Source organism: Ooceraea biroi, chromosome 6 (genome assembly GCF_003672135.1).
Source record: "Ooceraea biroi isolate clonal line C1 chromosome 6, Obir_v5.4, whole genome shotgun sequence".
Taxonomy (NCBI): Eukaryota; Metazoa; Arthropoda; class Insecta; order Hymenoptera; family Formicidae; genus Ooceraea; species Ooceraea biroi.
Window position 1 is genome coordinate 13097617 of NC_039511.1, and position 23043 is coordinate 13120659.

At 38.6% G+C, this 23043-nt stretch overlaps 6 protein-coding genes across 12 annotated transcripts; 4 read left to right on the forward strand and 2 right to left on the reverse strand.

The window, feature by feature from the left end:
- Positions 1 to 558: 558 nt before the first annotated feature.
- On the forward strand, positions 559 to 4474 carry LOC105276468. Of its 2 annotated transcripts, none has more exons than XM_011334103.3 (5): positions 559 to 702; positions 2168 to 2501; positions 2592 to 2781; positions 2929 to 3483; positions 3593 to 4474. In XM_011334103.3, exons 3-5 carry the CDS (start codon positions 2626 to 2628, stop codon positions 3770 to 3772), a joined length of 891 nt encoding a protein of 296 aa, XP_011332405.1. In that variant the 5' UTR covers positions 559 to 702; positions 2168 to 2501; positions 2592 to 2625; the 3' UTR covers positions 3773 to 4474. The 2 variants fall into 2 exon arrangements, with proteins under 2 accessions (XP_011332405.1, XP_011332413.1); XM_011334111.3 differs by lacking the exon at positions 559 to 702 and adding an exon at positions 1432 to 1629.
- A 126-nt stretch (positions 4475 to 4600) lies between these two features.
- On the reverse strand, positions 4601 to 10943 carry LOC105276479 (myeloid leukemia factor). 4 transcript variants are annotated; one of them, XM_011334151.3, is made up of 7 exons: positions 10739 to 10943; positions 9757 to 9931; positions 9385 to 9670; positions 9135 to 9291; positions 7870 to 7968; positions 6065 to 6126; positions 5336 to 5464 (listed from the first exon to the last, which is right to left on the reverse strand). In XM_011334151.3, the coding sequence occupies exons 1-6, from the start codon at positions 10783 to 10785 to the stop codon at positions 6108 to 6110; spliced, it is 783 nt and encodes a 260-aa protein (XP_011332453.1). In that variant the 5' UTR covers positions 10786 to 10943; the 3' UTR covers positions 5336 to 5464; positions 6065 to 6107. The 4 variants fall into 4 exon arrangements, with proteins under 4 accessions (XP_011332434.1, XP_011332426.1, XP_011332443.1 ...); XM_011334132.3 differs by lacking the exon at positions 6065 to 6126 and having other exon boundaries at positions 4601 to 5464; positions 9385 to 9667; XM_011334124.3 differs by lacking the exon at positions 6065 to 6126 and having other exon boundaries at positions 4601 to 5464.
- A 256-nt stretch (positions 10944 to 11199) lies between these two features.
- LOC105276497 (enkurin) lies at positions 11200 to 12227 on the forward strand. Its single transcript, XM_011334164.3, has 3 exons — positions 11200 to 11448; positions 11587 to 11733; positions 11815 to 12227. Exons 1-3 carry the CDS (start codon positions 11206 to 11208, stop codon positions 11995 to 11997), a joined length of 573 nt encoding a protein of 190 aa, XP_011332466.2. The 5' UTR covers positions 11200 to 11205; the 3' UTR covers positions 11998 to 12227.
- Positions 12228 to 12407: 180 nt separating this feature from the next.
- Positions 12408 to 14862, forward strand: LOC105276504 (calcineurin subunit B type 2). The gene is made up of 5 exons (XM_026970791.1): positions 12408 to 12560; positions 12749 to 12788; positions 13045 to 13256; positions 13353 to 13562; positions 13666 to 14862. Exons 1-5 carry the CDS (start codon positions 12558 to 12560, stop codon positions 13711 to 13713), a joined length of 513 nt encoding a protein of 170 aa, XP_026826592.1. The 5' UTR covers positions 12408 to 12557; the 3' UTR covers positions 13714 to 14862.
- A 148-nt stretch (positions 14863 to 15010) lies between these two features.
- LOC105276511 (serine/threonine-protein phosphatase 4 regulatory subunit 2) lies at positions 15011 to 19711 on the forward strand. Its single transcript, XM_011334192.3, has one exon. It carries the CDS (start codon positions 15956 to 15958, stop codon positions 18269 to 18271), a length of 2316 nt encoding a protein of 771 aa, XP_011332494.2. The 5' UTR covers positions 15011 to 15955; the 3' UTR covers positions 18272 to 19711.
- Positions 19712 to 19832: 121 nt separating this feature from the next.
- Positions 19833 to 22852, reverse strand: LOC105276516 (ATP-binding cassette sub-family B member 10, mitochondrial). Of its 3 annotated transcripts, none has more exons than XM_011334205.2 (4): positions 22717 to 22852; positions 21677 to 22216; positions 20486 to 21594; positions 19833 to 20383 (listed from the first exon to the last, which is right to left on the reverse strand). In XM_011334205.2, the coding sequence occupies exons 1-4, from the start codon at positions 22835 to 22837 to the stop codon at positions 20123 to 20125; spliced, it is 2031 nt and encodes a 676-aa protein (XP_011332507.2). In that variant the 5' UTR covers positions 22838 to 22852; the 3' UTR covers positions 19833 to 20122. The 3 variants fall into 3 exon arrangements, with proteins under 3 accessions (XP_011332507.2, XP_026826591.1, XP_011332516.2); XM_026970790.1 differs by having other exon boundaries at positions 22375 to 22797; XM_011334214.3 differs by having other exon boundaries at positions 21677 to 22797.
- Positions 22853 to 23043: the final 191 nt, after the last annotated feature.

A 23043-nucleotide genomic window follows, 5' to 3' on the forward strand; every position in this document is an offset into this window, starting at 1 on the left:
ATCCGCGTCGCGCGCTTATGCGCATTAGAAACACCAAGGATGAATGGAGCATGCGGGACTGTACCGTAAAGCAACCAACGCACACACGCACGCACGCACACTATCCGCACAACTATGCGGGAATTGAAATCAGAGTATCCGCCGATTAAGCACGCATCGAGTAATGACTTTATTCGCAAACGATTTAGGAAGCTGGACGAACGATTTCTCCACATTTCTAACCTCGCTTCGGACGATAAAAGGCTCGCACTTCGATCATCGATATGCTGATGATCGCGGACAGCTGATTCGAAGGCTGCGAAGCAGCCCAGATAAACAGAACTGATATGCATTGAGATCGGAAAGGAAACAGACAGGGGAAACGCATGAAAAGCCCTCGAGCGTCTTATCGGTAGAAAAGATAATTGCGTTTTTGTCACTGCGCTCAATTAAAAAGTGTTCCGCGAAGTACGGTGATATCGCGATCACGTGGTGAAACGTAATGTAAGCATCGCGATGGTGACGGAGGACGAGGGGGACGAAGAGGGACGACCGGAAGAGAGAGATCACGCGGAGGGGATAGAGAGGGGCCGCTGAACGTATATAACCTTACGCTCGCGTCCCACGTCTCAGTTCTACTTGGAGTTCGGACACGCGCGAGTCTCCGAACAAAAGCTTTGCAGGAGCGAAGGTTTTTGTTTGTTTGGTGTGCTCGTTGTATGGGTAAGTGTATTGTCAGCCGCGCGCGGAAAACCGATGATGCCCGCGCCGGCTCGCGATCGGTCGCATCGGGATTTACCGTTGACGTCTCATCAGGACTCATTTTCCAGGTGAAAACGCGAGATTTATCCGCTCCGGGTATTCGCGTAATTCCCGCTCCCCCTTCTCCCCACCCTCGGTTATTTACGACGAAAAATTCGCACGTCCTTTTTTCCCCGAAATTCACCGTGCATCACCGTGCATCACCGTGACTCATCGTTTGGCTCACTCCCACGTCTCGTCGGAAAACGTCACGGGGGGTGATAGCGACGATAACAACGGCGTGACTTTTGCAAAAGCGGTCTGTTGTTGTCGATCGGATGTCTCGCCTGCCGTGACATTTAAATGCGAAAGTTATTAATGATCCCGTCGCAAACAAACGCCCGACGGAGGTTCTCACTTTGGAGTCTCACTCGCGCTCGTCTCGTTACTCGTGCTCCGAGCGTCCACGCGTTCGTTGACCGCGCGCAGTTTTTGACAGCGAGCGCGATCGCCTCCCGCGCGCGTGTCCTCGACGCCTGTCAGCGGCGGCGTCGCCCTGGAAATTCCACGTGAAGGGGTGCGATACGCGGGTAACGCGGGCTGTCGCGCGGGAGTCTCGCCGTTTCTCAACGGAAGGTTCGTCGGCGCGGCGCATTTGGCACGGGCTCGGGAGGAGAGGCATCGGAGGAGACGTGACAGCGAAGGTCGCCAGTGCGGACACGTGGCACACGCTACGTATCTATTTGGTCGTGTATTGATTCCCCACGCGCGTCCTCTAATCGCTGACACACACCGCCATGTTGGATACCGAGCCGACGACAAGTCCGATCCGCCTCTCCGCATTTATCTCGCAGATCTTGTCCTACGGCACCGTGCTGATCCGTGTGCTCAAATAGCAGTGGACTTACGGTAATCGCGATCATCCATGCGGATGTGCGCCTCGCGCGATAGCCGGGAACGGGAGAACCGAGTCACTACCGCGCTAGCGTTACGTCGCCTGCGTCGAGTTACCTTTGCGTCAAGTGTAATAAGACGAAACCCAAGCGAAAATTGAGTTCCCGCGATTCGGAGGACGTCTCGGGCGTCATTTGCCTCTTCGAAAGCTACCTCGTGCTTTCGAAGTCCGCGCTAAATCCGTCCGCGTTGCGCCTTCCAACTTGCCTTCTGCAATATGGAGACGTCTCTCTTGTAAACGTATCGTTAAGTTATTACAAGCGTAAGAAACGTAAGCAAGTGCAATCGAAACAAACTGTCTGTTTAAGCAGTTATACATATTATGTTTACATATTATGTCACAATTGAAAATCAAGATATCGCGACTAAACAGTCAACCATTATGACATTAGTGACTCTAATAGCGAATAGATGAGAGGAAGGAGGAAACGGGTCTTGCTTATCTTTTAACAGAAAATGAAAGAAGGTTTCATAATACTGGTTTTGATTGCAGAGCGAGAGAAGAGTATAAAACACGGAGAGAGCCCTGTGGAGCCAATAAGCAGCTGCAGGGACGAGCATGGCTTTGTGCCAACGGTTGGTCGCTGGGGTAGCGAATGGCCGAGTTGACTCGAGACGGCAGAGATATGGTGCCAGCCACAGGGTCAGGCACGCGGGCCCTGGATCAGGGGTGTTCCGCTACCCCTGCCGGTCTGGGCCCATTACGAGTCACCAGCCCTGACCGTACCCACGGTCGAACAGTATGAGGAATTAGCAGGCAGCGTTGAACTTGAGACGCAACGTCTATTGCGTGAGCATCGCTATGACACTATCGGCAATTTCCTCAGGTGTGTAACGCGACTCGACAATCGTTTCTTTCTTCGTTCTCGTCTCGCTGTGTGCATTTCTAATGAAAGATGTGTATCGGTACATAACAGGTTTTACAAGGACTACACTGCAAGCGGAGAAAACATGCTGGATCGATTCTACCGTAAATATCAGCCGCTAATAACCCACGAACACCATACCTGCGTTGGTCTTGGATTTGAACTACTACATCGATTAACAGGTTTAAACAAGCGATTTCCTGGAATAGCAAGTGGCCTCTACCTAGTATCTTGTGAAGAAGTGAGTTGAAGTCATTTAAATGTTCACATTGTAGGTACAGTAATTAATTAAATATTCAAATGAAAGTGTTAAAATGTTCTGACGTAGCCAAATAATATTTGAAATGATTTTTTGAACTGGTAATAACGAGATAAATAAATGTTGCAGACGATCGGCGATATCGCCAGCTATGTTGGCGGTCCACCAGCGGCAGACAGTGGTGAAAAGGAGCATGTATTAGTGTGCCTGAAAATCGAGATCAGCGGACGTCGCGGCGTAATGCTGCTCGATCCTGGTTACCACGTAGCGCGCGTTATCACTGTGATGGCCGACAAACTGTATCCTCACACAGGCTGGTTTACACAATCCGACGAGCCAACCTGCAAAAAAGAGTACAACTATTGTCTATGTGATGAGGATCCCGATTATATCGAGTGGCATGAGAGAAAGACTCGACCTGGTGCCTTGGAGAGGACGCAAGTCGCTCTCATTTATGTGGCAAGGCCATATTTAACTGCCATTGACGTTACGGAGCGTAGGAACTTGGTTTATAATTACAGGAGTCTCCTCGCCAGAGACACTAAAGGCCACGTTACCGCCGGGATATATTTCCCCGTTGTACTAGACATGAACAACGCACAGACCTTCACGATTTTCTACCAGACCGGTAACGGAAAGAAGCGAGTTAAAATGGAATTCAATAAATTCTGCAGTTCACCTAAGGTAGGTGGATAGATAGGCTTCGATATCAATTGATAATGCAGATAGAGCGAACGATCTTGTTGGTGAGAGATGTGTATCTGGCGAAACTGATACTTATATTCTCTTTCAGATACGTCCTGACGCCGAGGAAATGGAGATAATAGCGGAATGCGCTCGACAACTTAACATTTCGCAAGACATTTTGGAGGGTATGCTCTCTGCCCTAGCCACTGTCATGAGCGACTCGTCATTTGTGGCACAGCTGTTGGCTATCAATGCGCGAATTAACACCCTAGCAGAGGCAAATTGACGGGAATCACGCCGCCAATGTAGCATCGACACTACATTATGTTTCATCATTTCTTTTGCCGGCTTTCCTCTTACTTTTCTTTTTCTGTTTGTATCTTGTAGTTTGTTGTTTTATCTTTTGTTCTCGTATCAATCTTTTATTATTGCGCAATTATGCTTCGTTACATTTATGAATTTTATTTACATTTACGCAATTCAATGAAAACATTAACAAGTACGATTACATCATCGGAATATAAAGGAATGTACGATTTCGTAATATTAGATAATTGCTTTTTTATTTTATGTGCCAAGCCAAGCACATTTAAGATAATCCATCCATGTTGATATCTAAAATATTTTTACGCGCTGGTTTAGACCCTGGATATTATTTATAATTTATAAATAACGTTTTAAAATAATTTTAAAAAATATATATATAACATTTTATAAATGCAGTTTATGAAATGTTACTTATGATTTTGGGATATTGTTAAATCTGTGTTCCATAACAATGAAACAGAACGATGGTAATATTTTCATTGAATATTCCCGAAATTGAAGTAAATTATGGACTACTATTTACATACAAATGCTTCTGTAAAAGTATATTGGTGTAAGGGATAATTTAGTTTTGCTGTTTGTTCTTTAGAATAATGATATGTATCGATTTCAATTATAGACACTAAATTTGATTTCGTTTTAATAAAATGCTTGACTGGAATGACATTGTATTGATATCACCACAATTCCTTAAGTTTATTTAAAAATAGGCATTATTTTGTAAATATATGCGATTAGATTTTTAGATTAGATTAATTGTACAGGATATTAAGAATTTAAAGAAGACTTGAAACAAATAATCATTTATTTCCTTTACATTTCTTAATACTTTATTATATATAATAATGAGAAGCTAACAAAAACTGATATCAGTGAATATATATATCTATATCTTTGATTAAATAATATTACTTGCATTTAAACGTTAAATACAAGACCTTTTTCTAACTGTTCCATTAACATTACTTCGCTCCAAACAAAAAAACAAAATTATAATTTTATGATTGTATTTTCTTGATACTACTGCTGTTCGTTATATAACTGCTTACGTGGTTACCTCATTATAGCTTATATAATTATATATCAATACATCTAATAAATCTGACATTTTAAAGATGGAGTATAATCCTTGAGAAATCATAATACTTTAATTGACAGATTATAATACTTTTATTAACAGAAATTAATTTATTCTTTTTATCATATTTCCTTGAAAAATATAACTGAAATTACAATCTACTTAAATAAATATCGATATACAAAATAAGAAAGTAAGAACTGGTATGGAAAGAAGTTTACTGTATCAATTTCACTAGTTTATACGTTAAAATATTTTCTATGATCAAGAAAGTAATTTTAAAAACAATGTCATGCTGTTTCAGTTAAACATTAATGATTATGTAACGAAGAAGATATATTTTATGTTTATTTTAAAGTAGACTTCATTACGCGAAGCTTGTAATAGAGATATAATGCAACATCGGTTGCAGATTATAGTTTTGAGTTAGTCTAGTCGTCACTACTAGGCACAGCATGACGTTTATTACTAACATTTTTATCTGGTTTATGCTCGCGTTTTCGAGATCCTGATGTAGACGGTGATATTGATACTTCGGCACTCGAAGACGCTGCGGATTTCGGAGCTTTGAAGCTGTAAAACACATAACAAAAAAAAATTAGCATTATTATATTTTTGCATAACAAAACTTGGAGAGACATGAATGTACGTAAAGAAGAATGCACAAAAGGCTAAAGCATGAATATTCTTCATATTTACGATGCTAAAATTGCTACTGCCTAATTGTGCAGTTTTTTAGATGCGAAATAAGAAACAAGAGAATATGAAAGCAAAATAAGCATATCATGCCCGTGTATTATAATAATATAAAGTTGCTTTAGGTGTAGTTATTGCACTTGTGTTTCTTATATATTTACACGACTGACATTTTATAAGGCTATACGCTATATACTTGTACATCTATTAAGCTTATGTAATATAAAAGCACAGTATTTGTTACAATTATTTACCAAAAGTGAAACAACTAGTAAAAATAAACTGTATTTTTATAAACACTACAATATTAATAATTGTAGCTGATTGTTGCATAATACACATAGAAGTATAATTAAAGAGATTAGTTGAAAAATATTCAAAACAGACGAATTTTTGTAATTACAAATTAGTATTAAAAGTAGAATTTAATAAAACAAATAATAATAATAATAATAGAACAATGCGCAACGTACTTACGTTGCATAAGTGTCACTGCTGTGTATACTATGCTTTTAACTTATTAATATTTGCGGCTGTACCTGTAATACACAATGGTATACTCTAAACAAAATGGTACATTCTATACCAATCATTTGCTGAATTGCAATTTGAGTATGATGATGAAAATCACAACCACAAATTATTGATAACACATATATATAACCGGCAGAGATTAAATTGTGCCATGAAAAAATTTTGGAAATTGTAATGTTAAATAATACGATTCATGCATATTTCATCGTAATAGAATTATACCTTTCAAAATTATATGTTTAGAAAAGAATAAAATGAGATTTATAACATTATTAAAAGACGCAAGAATATAGAATTAAAACATCATAGTTTTAAAAATATCAAAACATATACATACAGCTTATAAAACATATGAAAAATAATTGCATGATATGCTGTTATTTATTAATATAATGATTGTAATGATTATAATATAATGAAATGTAATTATTAAAAACAGAATTATATTATTAACTGCCATTGACTAACATTTTATTTAAACATTGCAATACGTTCTTGTTTCTTGTGTATGAGAATATGTGTATTTATATAGGATATTCCAAAACTATCAGTGTATATACATATATACAGGGTGAGGCACCTAAAAGAGGCCACCTGAATATCTCGGCTGTTATTGGTGATAGAACAAAATGTGTCAGACCAAACTTGCATGATTTCGAGGGACACATAATTTGTTCTAAATAGTTTTTTATTAGGTGGACGCGTAGAGGTCATATGAAGGTCAACTTCGTTTTTTTAAATGGTATATGTTTTTTTACGTACCATCTAGTAGAGCGTTTGAAGATGCGCACATTGATCTACGGGTCAAAATCATTCAAGGTCACTGAAAGCTAAAATTTCTAAGTGCTAGAACTTTTTCATTTCTGAGTTTACGGCATTTTCAATAGCAGAGAACTCTAGGCAATATAAAAAATAATGATATCATTAACTCAGAACTTCTCGGAAAAGAAAAAATTTCTAACGGCTAGAACTTTTTCATTTCTGATTTACAGTATTTTCAATAGCAAAGAACTCTAGGCAATATAAGGTAAATTATTTTCCCTTGCAGTTGGTCTTCAGTGACCTTGAATGATTTTGACCCGTAGATCAATGTGCGCATCTTCAAACGCTCTACTAGATAGTACGTAAAAAAACATATCATACCATTTAAAAAAACGAAGTTGACCTTCATATGACCTCTACACGTCCACTTAATAAAAAACTATTTAGAACAAATTATGAGTCCCTCGAAACCATGCAAGTTTGGTCTGACACATTTTTTTCTATCACCAATAACAGCCGAGATATTCAGGTGGCCTGTTTTAGGTGCCTCACCCTGTATATATAAACAATTTTAAGGGCAGAGTTTAAGGAACGTCCGCAGGCAAAAATTCTAACACGAAAATGTCGCGAGGTTATATGTTTTAAATGAGAAAGGAAGTTTACTAATGACACAGATGACGTGTTTCAAGAGATCTCGCGACATTTTCGTATTAGATATTTTGTTTTAGAATCCGCCCTTAAAATTATATCCGGTGATGTTAGAATACTCTGTATAAAGCAGTTTTTTTATTCTGTTTATATCACCTGCTTATATTATAAGTAAAATAAATTATTTCACATACAATATACATACATCCATTATAAAACGATAGAAATGTTGTTTTACTTTTTCTAAAAACATGTATTTTTACAAAAAGCGAAAAGTTTTGTGTTTTATGTACAAAAACCAACTTGATAGGTCAAACCAAAACTTGATAGAAACTTACCTTGAAGAGGGAGGTTGGCTTTTTACTTTGGAAGAATTTAAGGACCTTATAGCACGTCTAGGAGAAGGTATCCATCTTGTACCTCTATTAGAATGACGACTACAAAAGCACAACAAGACAACAAGACCAATATAAACAAAAGAAATAAGAAAAATATTGTAATAGAAAAAGTAACAATTAAGCTACTAGGTTTTTTATCATTTACTTATAAATTTTATAAATGTTTTCATTGTAGAAAATAAAAGAAAGTATATATAAAATATATATAAAGACAGAAAAAGATATACTGAAAAATAAATAAATGTTGTGCGATATATAAACATTCCATGCTTATACATATTGAAAAGCGGACATGCATATGTTCATTTCAGAGCAGCACATAAAAAGAAACTACGAATATATAAAGTCAAGCATAATCGGATAATAAAATCGTATATCTCCATTGATTATTTTTAAGCATAGTTGTCACCATAGTTCTCACATCTGTGCAAATATAAAAATTATCAATAGCTCCATTAAGTGAACTATTGTTGAAACTTATAGTTTTTAATTATTCAAATTTGACATCATACATTAAAAAACTAATAACTAAAATTATACATGTAAATAATAATATCGATATAATATTGATATATCGAGACAAATTATAGTATTATAGTATTAAAATGAATGAATGTTATTAAGTTCATCTTAATATGTACAATTCTAATTAATCTATTGTTTCAATGTACGTATTCTTTCTTTCAATTCTTCTTTAAACTTTACTTTATGCTGCCTTTTTGAAAGCAAATAGGATGACATTGTTATGCTATTTTATAAAATGTAAAATTATAACTACAATTTATAAATATAAATAGAGTGCGAAATATTACGACTAAAAAATATATGTACTCTATTCTTATAATTTTCTAGTCATATATCAAATAAATTTATACTAAAATCTGCATCCCTACCTTGGGTAAGATTCAATTTGTTGACGATGATAACATTATACATTCTTGAGAATTTAATTTAACATTTAAACTGTCCAATTAATTTTAAACATAAGTCCGTTAATTTTGTTCCTTACATTAATATATATTAATATTAATTAAATAGTATTTTACTTTATTTCCATTTAATATCTCTATATAAATAATTAATAAAATTAATTCCCTACATAAATCATAAAAACCATATCACCCATATATGGATGATGGAGTTCATGCAAAGATTCACGCATCATCCATATACGAGTGATGGAGCAGTCCAAGTGTTAAACCAACCTTGCTGATGGATCTGCAGTAGATGGTAAAGCCAAGTGTCTCGGTTCCGGTCTATGTCTGCTGTTGCTGGTTGCCGTAGCTACATTTGCACCTTCAATTGCATTACCAACGCGTCGTGTGCGTGTTACCCATTCGCGATTAAAAGTGTCTGCCTCCTCTATAGCAAATATGCAAATAATTAATTTAATTTGTAGAAATAAGAGGATACTTCTCCCTTTCCATGAATAATCAATGTACAAGAAAGAATCACCTTCATCAAGATTGATAAATTCCTGTCGTTCTTCTTCCTCACCGCGCATATTTCGTTCTCTCTCAAGGATATGTGCCCTCTCACCGATATGATGACCAATAGCCATTTTCCTAGTTCCGGTGCGCGAGTCGCTTACGGTTTGCTTAGTCTCTTTAATACCGCCAGGTGCTGTTCTCGTGGACATGGTTTCCTGATAAACCTGTGGACGTCCGTCGGGCCCACTGGACATAGTCATTACAGACTGGCTCATGAACGAGTGACTATTACCATCGCTCAGGTTATTCTGCTAAATTGAATGAAACAAGACAGTTTTGCCAATTACCTATGGCTATGACCAGCCACAACAGTCAATTATCTCAAACTTGTACTCACAAAACCATATCCTGCAAAATGTGGATCAAATGGGGAAAGCAGCATATCATTGTGACCGACTCTACCGCGATGAGGCATAAAAACATTGTGTCCCATCATGTCAAATGGGTCGGCGCTCAATAAAGAGTTCATCATGTTGTTCATATGCCGCATGGTGTGCATAGGCGATGCTGCTCTGTTGATCACAAATAATACAAAGTTTGCGTCATATCATTTTTGTAGAATTTTCAAACTTATTCACATGGCCAGACTATATTCTCTTAAGACATATTCATTTTGAAAAACAAAAACATTAAAAAAACAAATGACATATTAAATTAAATGGTTATCATAAATCTGTTAGTTAACATTATTCACGTTTGTATAGACACATTAATTTAGTTGATCTTGCCTTCATGTCAACTAGATTATTAAGATTGACCTACTTTGTATCCATTATACTCTTCTAATGTTATTAAACAGTTATTATCTTGCAAATGTAAGTAACAGAATATTATAATAATGTCACTAGTAACTGTCAGTGGCGGTGTTAAGATACACAATTTCTTGAAAAGAGCTATTTATTTTAATGCTTATGCAAAAACGTAAAGTTTGCTCGTTGCAAATGCAAAGTATTTTTTATGACAAACGATTCATATCTTCTAAAAATGTTTTCATAAAAATCCTTTATTATATAAACAAAGTAACGAATCGTCGGTTTAAGCGAGCGAAAACACTTCCGTAGAAATATTTTCTAAACTCTTTTACGAAACATCACATGATCTGCGAGTACAAGTAATTTGATTTTTCATTATCATCAATGTATCAATAGCAATGCTGACGATACACAAAAATTAATTCTTAATTGCAGTGCAAATCAAACAAGTACGAATGCAATATAGATGATATCAATTATGTATCTGTCAGATCCACGCTGCTCTCGAAATGAGGACCTCGACCTCCGGAAAGGTGTACAAGATGTGTCCCGTAGAGTGAAACTTACCCGAAGATATTAAAAATATCGTCATCGCCCATGAATGATCTGAACATGTTGCCGGAGAGCTCTTGCGCGGAGCTTTGTCACGAAAAATTCACCTTAGTGATCGATAGGAAACTGATATTCTATCCAATTCTATCAAACGTTCAGACACACGACAGACACGACAGACACTACCAAATGTCGCAACGAGTGCGAGCGCCCCTTCTGTCCGCGTGGAAATTTCCAGAACTGAAAACAATACGTAATCGCGATATATAGCACTGTCACGAACGTATACGCGAAATGATTGGACGCGACAGCGGACGTCGCGCGGCAGCGTCGCGTGGCGGACGCCGTTGGAAAAACTTTCATTTGGAAAATAATTAATTAAATATTTAAAATGATCTTAAATAAGAACGATGCGATCTATAGATACAACTGAAAGTCGTAGCGAAGGCAGCTTCAGTTTGAAGATAGACTAGACCTTGTCGATGCCTTATACTTCCGGTCTGTCTTCCAATTATATTCTTCGTTTCCGTGGTAAAGATAACAAGATGGCGGAGCTTTCTAAGAATTTGGACGTTCCACGGGAAAAAAATTTCATTAAAGAAAATATACTTTGTGCGAAGCGTTCCCATCGAGCGGAGCCCAAGCAGCGATTCGTCGACAGTCGTTTCGGCGACACGCATGAATTAAAAAAGAGCGGGTTGCTCCCGATTTATGTGCACAAAAAAGTATGAGTAGTGTCGCACATACGTACGAAAAAATTGTTGCTTTTAGCTTTTGTATTGTAGCTTGCCGTTTTGTTACACGCTGCGAGTATATTTTCACCCAGCATCGTCCTCAAAACTCACTTCTCTTTCTCTCTCTAGAATTACGGAAGTATACCGAAATTCGTCAAACGCGATGTAAAAGTCGATGTAAAACCGACAGAAACAATCGAATATGATTGCAATGGAGTGCCGAAAATACCTGCGTACCGATATATCGACAAAGAGGAACGGAAGATGTTGTTGGATGTAGGTATAGATATATCTAACTGGAGCGCTTTTGTAAGTTTTCAAATTAACTTAGAAAAATAATAATTCATCTGGAAATAGGGTATGAAACAAACCTGGGAAGAACTGATGAAACGGTTCCGTGGGTTGCCGTTTCTAACCGATACGCTACCAAAGGCACAAAAAAAGGCAAAACTGGAGTACGAATTGCAACAACTCGAGAAAGACATAGCGAATATCGAGCAACATCCGCATATATACGTTTATGACGACAGCGACGCATAATATTATGTATAATATATGTAACGAAATTTATATGTTGGTGCAATATTTAATTTACATAATTTTCATATAAATTTATATTTTATTATTAATAAACTTTTCCAACATGCGTACATTTAACTTGACATTATTGTGACGTTATTTTCTAAATTGATTTAATTTTATGTCTTATAACAGATAATAAGTTATCTATAGTTATTATAAATATAGAATAAATTTTTGTATGAAATTATAATTGGTTTTTTATCTTACTATTTTTACAATCATTCTTCGAGGATTTATCGTTGAGTCCGTTGATTGTACAATACATACTGGCCTTATGCCACAAAATATATGATCGACATAGAAGCGTGCTTTGACAGTTGGCAACGACCATTGAAAATAGGCTGATGCAATGTCCGTTCGCAACGGACGATAATCGTCCAGTAGGGAAAAACGGGCAAAACGTCGATACGCTCACAGCCTCCCTTTACGGCGACTATTCCAGTCTACTGAATCTGTTCGTTGCAAAATATTGTCATCCTCGAGGAATTTTTGCAGCAGACTCACGAAGCTAATTCAAAATGGTAATGTCGATTGCAACGTACGGATATACGAGTTGGAGTAATTTCCTTACAATTGCAAAGCTCTCCCGTATCGTTGTTACATTTGCCCATCTCTCTCACGAAAATATTATCGGAGTCGATTTACTTAACGTGTTTACGCGTCCTCGACGCAAGCAAGCCCATCCTATTGAAAATTATTTATCTTGCAGGGTAACGAAAGCTCGCTACCGATGGAACTTTGTTCAAACTGTAAGTTGTCGAGAATACCTTGCAATTTTACTCGAAATATCGCAGAGTAACCTGATCTTTTTTGTTAGATGGTGTTGCATTTATTTTCATCAACCAATTGCCTTAGAGTTAATATTTCGTCGTCAGTGAACTGTACTTTATTTACATAATTTATAATATCGTTAGACATTGCGGCGAAATGTTAATGAAAATTTTTGTTTAACGTTTCTAAGGTATTATCGTGATATTTTATAATACATAAGTGTTGATGCTGTAGTTGATGCTGACGAAATTAGAAGACTTGGGAAAAGATTTCGAAAGTTAGATCTGGATAACAGCGGAGCCCTTAGTATTGACGAATTTATGTCTTTACCTGAATTACAACAGAATCCACTGGTACAACGTGTCATTGACATATTTGACGCTGACGGCAATGGAGAAGTAGATTTTAAGGAGTTCATTCACGGAGTATCTCAATTCAGTGTTAAGGTAACATTCTCTTATAACGATTATGTTTGTCTTTATATGATATATATATATATGTGTGTGTGTGTAGGAACAATTGTACAAATTTTTAATTTTTAGGGTGATAAAGAGAGTAAACTGCGATTTGCATTTAGAATTTATGATATGGATAACGATGGTTACATAAGCAACGGGGAGTTGTTCCAAGTGCTGAAAATGATGGTAGGCAATAACTTGAAAGATACGCAACTGCAGCAGATTGTCGACAAAACAATATTGTTTGCCGATAAAGATGAAGATGGTAGAATTAGCTTTGAAGAATTTTGTTCTGTAAGTAATACATGTTTTTCCTACTTGACGTTATACATTATGTCATATATATATATATATATATATATATATATATATATATATATAACATACGTTATTTCAGGTTGTTGGTAATACAGATATTCATAAGAAAATGGTAGTTGATGTCTAAGTGATCCAAGTTTGTGAAAAACTCTTGATTTACAAAACATGGTACGTTAATTGAGATCTATAAATTAATAATCTATTAATAACAGATTTATGGGATAGTTCTATAACGACGATCTGTTTAGAATGAACTCACGCAATTATTGTTCTTAAGCCTTTGTCATTACAAGTCTATGAAAGCAGAATGTTTACATATGGTATGCTAGTCCAGTGTACGGCGCACATACATTAAACGAACCGATGATACCGATCGTTTTGCTACTGTGCGTGTAAAAAGCGTTACGGAACGAATCAAACCATCTTGTGTGTTCCTTCAAGAATAAAGATCAACGAGGATCTTGAATGATCACAACGTTTGACTGGCATCTTAAGTTTAATATACTATATACAGTTTCCAAAATTTTCTTCGACGACTCGTAGGAAAGTTAGTGTCTTTGTGCGTCTATCCAAACAAATGTTTAGACATGGACGCGCTCTTGATTTACTTCTTCCACCTTAACAAATCTCAGTGGGAAAGCACGAAAGTAAAATCAAATCTCGCATTATCGATACAACCATGCCATAATTTATCATGTTTCTTTCATTGTTCAGAAATTGTTAATGTTGTCCTTAATAACATTGATAACGTTAAAAAGAAAATATATCATCCAACAGCCCGAACGTCTCTCTCTTTCTCAAGGCTGTTATTGTCTCAAACCATTAATATTTTAGAAAACCTACAAAGTTAGATAATTCAATTTTTCATATATGTATTATATATATATGTTTACAATAAACAATTACAAATAGTGCAATCAGAAGAGATGCTGGAGTACATTTTACGGGAATTAAAGAGTATTATTTATTGAGCTGCAGATCTGCTTATGTGTGTGTGTGTGTGTGTGCTTAGCCTTTGCGTATATAAAACTTCTCTGTATAAGCTACGTACTGACACACATGGGATGTTTGTAATTTTCGAAAAAGTGTACCGTCTATTTATTTAGATATTTATTTATTATACGACTATTAAAGTAATAATTTATCATTACAAAACACTAAGAGATATTTATGGAACAGATATGTTTATTTTATCATTGTTAATTGTTTCTATGTATATATACTTACATGTTACATGATCTGATCATATGTCTAAAAAGATTAAAGTTTAAAATTGTAAAACACGTTCGAATTCATCTATCCAAATACCAACACCACATACACGATCGTTGATAAATGTGTGCGAATCGTAGATTTTCTTACTCATTTAGAGAAACATGTTATTGTTGCGCGATAATATGTCTAATATTTATCCAATACAGAAAATAGGGATATAGACTTGTGCAAAACCATATTTCTGCCCAATTAGCCCCTTCTATGACCGCAATGTAATTTCTTTTTTTATACGTATCTATCTTTTGCGCGGCATACTACCCCCTTCTCTCCCCATCTCTATTTTTTCCAGCATCTTATTTCGGTTTGGCGACTTAGATCAATATAAATTGATGCCGACGTCACCATACGCCGGCTATAGCGATTGCGTGCGCCGAGTCCGAGTTCTCACGTTGAATTAAGCAAAGCCAAATGAGAGGCTGATCAATCGCTCTCTCTGTCTCGTTACGAGCAATCAACTTGCACTGTCTGAAGGAAATCATCAAATTTACGCAAAAGCTAATTCAGGTGGATTTTGCATCGCTCAACGACGCACGAAGCAATCATTTTCTCAGTGGCTACGAGCGATTGGAGCGATGCTGCGACGAGTAAAGTAAACTCTACGCGCTCGTGTAGATACTTCTCTCTCTTGCTTCACCTTGCGACACGCGTTCGAAGGTTAGAAAGAGAAAGGTTAGCATTTCCACGGTTCGTCTCTTTCGCTCTTGATCGCCGACGCGATATATAATGCACGTATATACGCATATGTACGTACACAAGGAAATTGATCAATCGGGTTTCTAGAGTCGAGATGCTCGAGGAAATCTTGGGAAGTACGGTTTCACGGTTATCGGTCGTCGTAGCCTCGCTGCGTCAGTTGGCACCACTGCCAGTACTCCCTCTTGCTGTAGTTTTCATTGTTGCTGTTTTGTGTGGCCGGTGTGTTTGCTAGTTTACGTTTTTGGTTCTTGGTTGTTTCTCTCACGGTAGAACACCTTTCTCTCGAGACCGCCCGAGATTTACGCGACGTGATCCGCAGGGACCGACACAACTGAGATAATTGGGAGAAAACGCGGGAGAGAACCAGTCGGCGGCGGTTGTCGGTGGCGGCGAGGAAGATGGAAAATTTGGAGGAGGTGTTGCAGGCGCTCGACGAGTTCCAGAAGATGCGGCCGACGGTGATCCCCCAGGAGCTGGAAGATTATCTGTGCTGGGTCGCGAAAACCGGCGACCCGATATACCAGTGGTCCCTGATCAAGACGCTTTTCAGGGAGAAGCTCACTCGTGTGATGACAGATTTTTACGAGAGCTGTCCCACCTTGGAGCTGGCACCCTGTCCGAACGTGGAGCACTTCAACTACGACACGATGAAGAGCAACCTGCTCGAGAGATTGGAGTCGTTCGCCAATGCCCCGTTCACCGTCCAGCGGATATGTGAGTTACTGACGGCGCCGCGTAAAGAGTACAATCGCGTGGACAAGTTTATGCGTGCCATCGAGAAGAACATCTTGGTGGTGTCGACGCGCGAGCCCGGGCCCATAGCTAGACGAGGTGAAACGGGGGACGGTATGGTAAATGGGTCAGTGGAAGAGGACACAGCCTCTGTTACTCAGCAGCAGCCACCACCGCCACCATCACCTTCACCATCACCATCACCGTCACCCTCGCCGTCGCCGTTGCAGTCCTCACAGACACCACCGCAGCCACCGTCACAGCCACAAACGACGCAGCAGTCTGCACAGCTGACCTCTCAGGATATCGACATGGAGTACTGGGAGAGGGATTGCCCCTCGACTGTTACCATCAGCGTACACACCGTTGAAAATGAGCCACCGCTCTTGCACAACGTCATAACGAGTGCAGCTTCCCCAGTGACCAAAAACGTGTTTAACGCAGATGAGGCTAACCGGGAGAAGCTGGAGCCGGCAGCCTCCAGAACGGAAACCCCGCCATCCAGCTTCATCTCAGCCACTTCGGATTTCTCTGCTATATCGAATTTAAGTCCACAGGTGCAGCCACATGAATCGGTGTCAGCTGTACCCGCGCCTGCCGTTTCAGTCGTACAAAGTCTGCCGACCGTTGGAGTGATCACCGAAGACTCGCCTGTCGCAGGTGGTGACACAGTGGCGGTTATGAATCAGGACAGTAGTTCTCCGTCTAGTTTGAGTCTGGAGAATGAGGAGAGCGAGGCAGCAACGACGGCTGCTGCGACAACGACGAGCACGACGACGACGACGGTGGCGGCGGCAGCAGCAGCAGCAACGACATCGATATCCACGGCGTCTACGACGACGGTAACGGTCGTGGCGACGGTAATACCACTGACGACGGATACTACGCGGAAGCTGCAAGCTGCTTTTCAAGCAAAACGCTTCGACTCTGGCGACAGCAAGTGTCTGGACAAAGCCGACGAGAAAGTTCCGGCCCCACCGGCGACGATCGGCGTAGAAGAGGAGATCGGGCATTCCATGAAAAACGGAGACGCGACGTTGACCAAGTCAAACTCCGAAGGTATGGATTCAAACGAGATGTCTCGTAATGAAAGTAGATTAAACGAGAATTTATTACAAATGGATGTTGAGATGAAACCCGACGTTTTGGCGGGCAATGTCGAAAGTGTTACCGAAGAAAGAATTTCTAATGAGGCAGAGGAAGGTGCAGCGATCCTTGAAGATGTGGATGAGGGAAATCTGCGCTGCTCCAAGAGTGAAAACATGAAAACGACGTTCGTCGAATCTCAGCCCGTAGAAAAGGATAGTGCGGTCACGTCTGACGAATGCGCAGTTATCGTATCTAGTAGTGATGCATTATACAGAACAGAGAAAACCGAGGCACACTCTAAAGGGACGCCTGCAATAATCTCTTCCAAAGAAAGTTTTATACACGACCAGTCCATGAGCCAGGAGGCCGAAGGTATGGAAGTCACGAATAAAGTTTTAGAAACCGCTCCTAGGGTAGCATCTCCTAAGAGCAACGACGAGGAGGAGGAGGAAGCACAAGATCCTGAATCTAATGCGGATAACTTAAAGATGGAAATTACCAATGGCAAGACCACCATTGTTGAATCCGTGATGTCAGATTCAATGAGCGCCGTACAAAAACCTAAAGAAGCGATATCTGTAATCGAAAAGCTCGATTCCATCTCGCCCATTGTAGAAATGATGGAAAACGTTGATAGTGTCAGTTGTCAGTCTCCGAAGAGTGACAAGTTAATATCAAGCATTCAAGATGAAAGTTTAGCAAGTGTACAAGGCAATAAAGCAGCAGAATGTATTACGATAAAAGAGAATCAGCCTTCTGTAATAGAAAGTGTAGCATGTAGAAAAGAACGCGAGTCGGAAATGATGGAGGTTGACGACGAGGAGTCACTATCAACGTTTCAACCGGACGAACAAATGGAGCAGGAGACGATGGAGGAGTTGTCGAAGAGTTAATCTTGACTTATGTAATCGATCGTACGTCTCTCTTTTCTTCTGTTTAACATTTGATATCTATTTTCAACGTAGATGTCGAAATAAGAGCCAACACATAGGTATCTTTGTGCATGAACGAGATGGTTCTCGTGGCAAACGCAGAGTATACATATAATTTCTATATGACGATTAATTATGAATTATAAAATTCATGAATAACCGTTAGGTAGCTCTTAATTAAATTTTTCACACGTAACTAAAGATGACTGTTTGCCGTTTTATTTATTTTGGATTTACCGTTAGACTGGATAAGCTCTGATGTTTTACTTATGAAGAGATTTATCGAAACGAATTTTCTAACTTTTGAAAAAAAAGAACACTGCCTACTCCCAAAAAATTGTAATACTGAGACCGCTTGTATAGAAGCCAGATTTGGTAAACATTTCAATATGGATTTATACAGATACCATAGATATCTACTTAGAATAAGGTTGTGCCTATAACTGTTGTGTATATTGCGTATCGGATGAGTATACTAATGATTAAATTTTGAGATAACGACGTAATAAATATTCTGCTAAAGATTCGAGCAGCGTCTCATGATCGGGGTAAATGAATTAGCCTTGGCCGTGATTACACGTACACACCCACATACACACACAGCCTTATACTAAGTTTCGGTTAAATCTCGAAATATTTCATGATTACGTTAATTCCAAGAATATGTTCGAGATTAATCAGAGATATATTCCTTACGAAACTTTGTACAACTTTGTACATGCATTTGAAAAAGTTAGAATAATGTTGCTTCGAAAAGGTATCCATCAAAATCCTTGCTAAAGCCAATTCAAGATCGATATTCTGTCTGCAATTGGGATCATTGTATAAGTTTTGCTTCATGATTTTATTATTATCGTACAATGGGCAATTTTCTCTTATGAATATTTATACTATGCAGGAGATGAAAGAAGAAAAAAAAAAGAGACTTGAAAACGACGTTCCGAGTATGCGAGCTACGCGAAACGGCTCTTCGTGATCTTCTTGTGATCACAGATACAGTATCCTAATTTTTCCAGTATCCAGTTTCGTTGTTTTATTATTAAGTGAAGAATGTGACTTGAAAACAAAAAAGAGACAGGAAGATTCGAAATGTCAAACGATCATACACAGAACAAAAAAAATCTTAAAGCCGGCTCATTGTAAACTGATAGGATTCATCCTACTAAACTCGATTCACAAATACGTAGGATCATTCGAATCGCTTACAATTATATGTATTTGCACAAAATGTTTTCGCGCGAGTCTGGAATCGATGCGAATTTATTAAATCATTATTAAATGAATACTGTAGGAATGGGATATTAATTTAAGATTAATATAGTATAATACATGATACACGAATGTGGATATTCGAAGATAGCTGTGTACATTATTTTATAAGAAAATATATAAAAATGATTGTCGATCTATCTTTTATTCGTAGTACGTACCTGAGACCTTATACTATATTTAACAAAATTGAAAACAAAAATGAGCGATCAGGTGGTTGTAGTATCGCTACAATATAATAATTATATCCGAATTATACCTCGCCGTCTGTAATTATTTTCGCGAATAGTATGTTACATATCTTTCTATAACATTCAACAATAAATGTACAGCACTAAATACAACATTTCACTCTCTTACTTTTATTTCAGCCAGAAAATTCACTGATATTACGAAACTTTCCAAAAGTTTGGATGCTTGGAAATAAATAGATATATATATATATACACACACATGTACATATAATACATTATCAATACATAAAAAGGATATTATATCGTTTCGATAAATAATAATCCGTTTAACGATTTCTTTACACCTATTCTACGTGAACGTTTGATGTTTTACTAATTTTTTAAAGTGACCATGATCCAAGTTCATTAATTCGGTGTAAGTACCGGTTTCTGCCACTTGTCCACCGTCAAGTACCACGATTTTATCGGCATTCTTTATTGTACTAAGTCTGTGTGCAATCGTTATCACTGTTCTTCCACGAATAGCGTGTTCTAAAGCCTCCTGAACGAAATATTCGCTTTCTGCGTCTAAGGCACTAGTTGCTTCATCCAGTATTAAAATTTTTGGCTTCTAGAGTGGAGTAACGAGAGAAAATATATTATTGCTCACTGATAACTGCAACTGCGATCGATTTTAATATTATGAATACATCTAATTTACATAACGATTTACCTTTATTAACGCCCTGGCAATGGCGACTCTCTGGCGTTGCCCGCCACTGAGTGCAATGCCTCTTTCCCCAACGACCGTGTCTAATCCGTCCGTCATTTTTTCCGTAAATTGCAACACGTACGCCAGTCGTGCGGCTTCTTCCACGTCGGAATTCGTGGCAGACTCCATTCCATACAATATATTCTCTCTTATCGAGCAGCTAAAGAGAATCGGTTCTTGGGAGACAACGCTAATTTGGGATTTCACCCACGTGGGATCGAGTAACCGAAGATCGTGATTGTCTAGAAGTATCGTTCCCTTCGTAGGATCGTACAGTCTCAGTAAAAGCGACGCCACGGTAGACTTGCCAGAGCCTGAACAGCCCACGATGGCTGTCATCGAGCATTTCTCGATATTTAAATTAAATCCTTTCAGTATGAACATCGTCTTCCGCGTTGGGTAAGCGAAGGAAACGTTTTGGAATATCACGTTGCCTGACAGTTCTCTCTCTAAAATTTGCCCGCCTTGAATGGGAATAAGCGGCTGTCGATTAATTAGCTCGAACAGGCGAGAATTCGCGCCTAGAGCCTTGTTCAGCTCGGTATACGCTTTCGACAGTCCGTTCATGGATATCCCTACGTATCCCGCGTACAGCAGGAACGCGCTTAAGCTCCCGATTGTTATGTCAGAGCTTGACACCATGAATACTCCATTGTAAAGGACCGACAAGACGATAACGTTCCCCGAGAAACCAGTCATACCGAAGAACATTCCTCTGTACAAGCTTTCCTTGTAACACAGTTTTAAAACATCTTGCAACTTGACGCCGTATCTGTCTATCTCCCGTCCTTCCTGCGCGAATGCTTTGACAGTCCTTATATTACTGATCGTTTCCTCCGCAGTCGTATTAAGTATTGCGAAACTGCTCTGCAAGTCCTTGGAGGTCCTTTTTAAAATTCGTCCCCAAATGGCAGCAACACCGACAACGGGTGGCAGTATAGCCAAGCCGAGTAGAGCGAGCGATGGCGACACGTAAAACATCATAGACATGCCTGTAACGGCCATAATAGCAGAGCGTAGACCATCTGATACATTAGACGTGACTGCAGAGCTAATTAGTTGTGTATCTCCTGCGAACAAAATTCAAAAATCAAGATAAGTGAAGACTCGTATGTGAAATAACAGTGTATTAGTATATTCAACAGGATATACCGCTCAATCTGCCAATCAGTTCTCCCGTGCTCTCTTTGTCGAACATTGCTGTCTCCTGTCGAAGAATAGCGGAGTACGCTTTCTTTCTTAGGGACTGCGTCACTCTGTATCCCGCTGTGGACATTAAATAAACTCTGCCAAAATTACTCACACCACCTATGAGAAATATTACAAACAGCGCAAGCGTTAGACGATTCAGGTTCTCCTTCATATTTGCCTTTTCTGCACTGTTGATGATATCTATCACTTTGCCGAAGCAAAACGGGACTGCCATCGTTACGCTCGATGACACGAGCAACAGTGCAATGGCCTTCATTAGGGTCCATTTTTCAGGAACAGCCAAAACAATCAGGTTCCTCAACTCCGAGCTCTTCCTTGCCTTCGCTGAACGCGCGACAGACGTTGAAGTATTGGACTCAATTGCGTTAGTCATATGATGCCTGAGTCCACCAAACGCGCGGTCTGTCCTTGACACTTTGAGGGTTTGTTTTATCAAGCACGAATCGAACAAGTGCTTCTGCGATATAACGATGCTACATCCTGGTTTTCGTAGAACACCAGGATTAATCAGTAGCTTCCAGAAAAGCGTCATATTATACACAATTTGAGTATCGACACACACGTGACATACGAGTTTCGTAAAGAAATAAATAATTATTAACAATAACCTCGTAAGTCAGCCTGTGGATCAGACTAACCTAAAATACAATCGTGTATACGAAATTGCATCTCTATTGCAACTATGCGTATTTACTGCGAGTTGTAAACCAATTTTGTAAGAAATCTTTTAGCAATAAGTTCGACTTTCGATAATCAACCGGCTTGTAGCTGCACACTTTATCTGTGTTAATTACATACAGGACATTACTCCAAGTTGAAAATGTATTTATGTAGGTTAGAAAATTGAGGACACGAAAATTGAGAAATTGAGGACTAAATATCATTTATTATGACGAATTAGTTTGCATTATTTAAAAATGCTGTTAAAACATTGTCGATAAGTTAAATGTCCCGGTAAACAGAAGAAATTATTAACTAACGAATGAAAATATTAATCGAATGAGAAGTAATGAAGAAGTCATTTTTCATTGATGATAAAGCAAGAGTTCCAAACACTATACGAAATCTGATCCATCGCAAATGACCAATCCGGAGCGTCATTCAGTGGAAATCTAGTAATATTCTTCAACTGTGCCGAATGCAGCACTGCAGGCTGATTCATCCTAGAGAACCTCAGTAAGGCTGAGTCACATGGCACGTATTTTCTGCGTAACGCGTAACCGCGTAACCAATCAAATCTTTGCCTGCAGAAGCTGATATCCAAATGAAACAATGTGATTGGTTACGCGGTTACGCATTACGCAGAA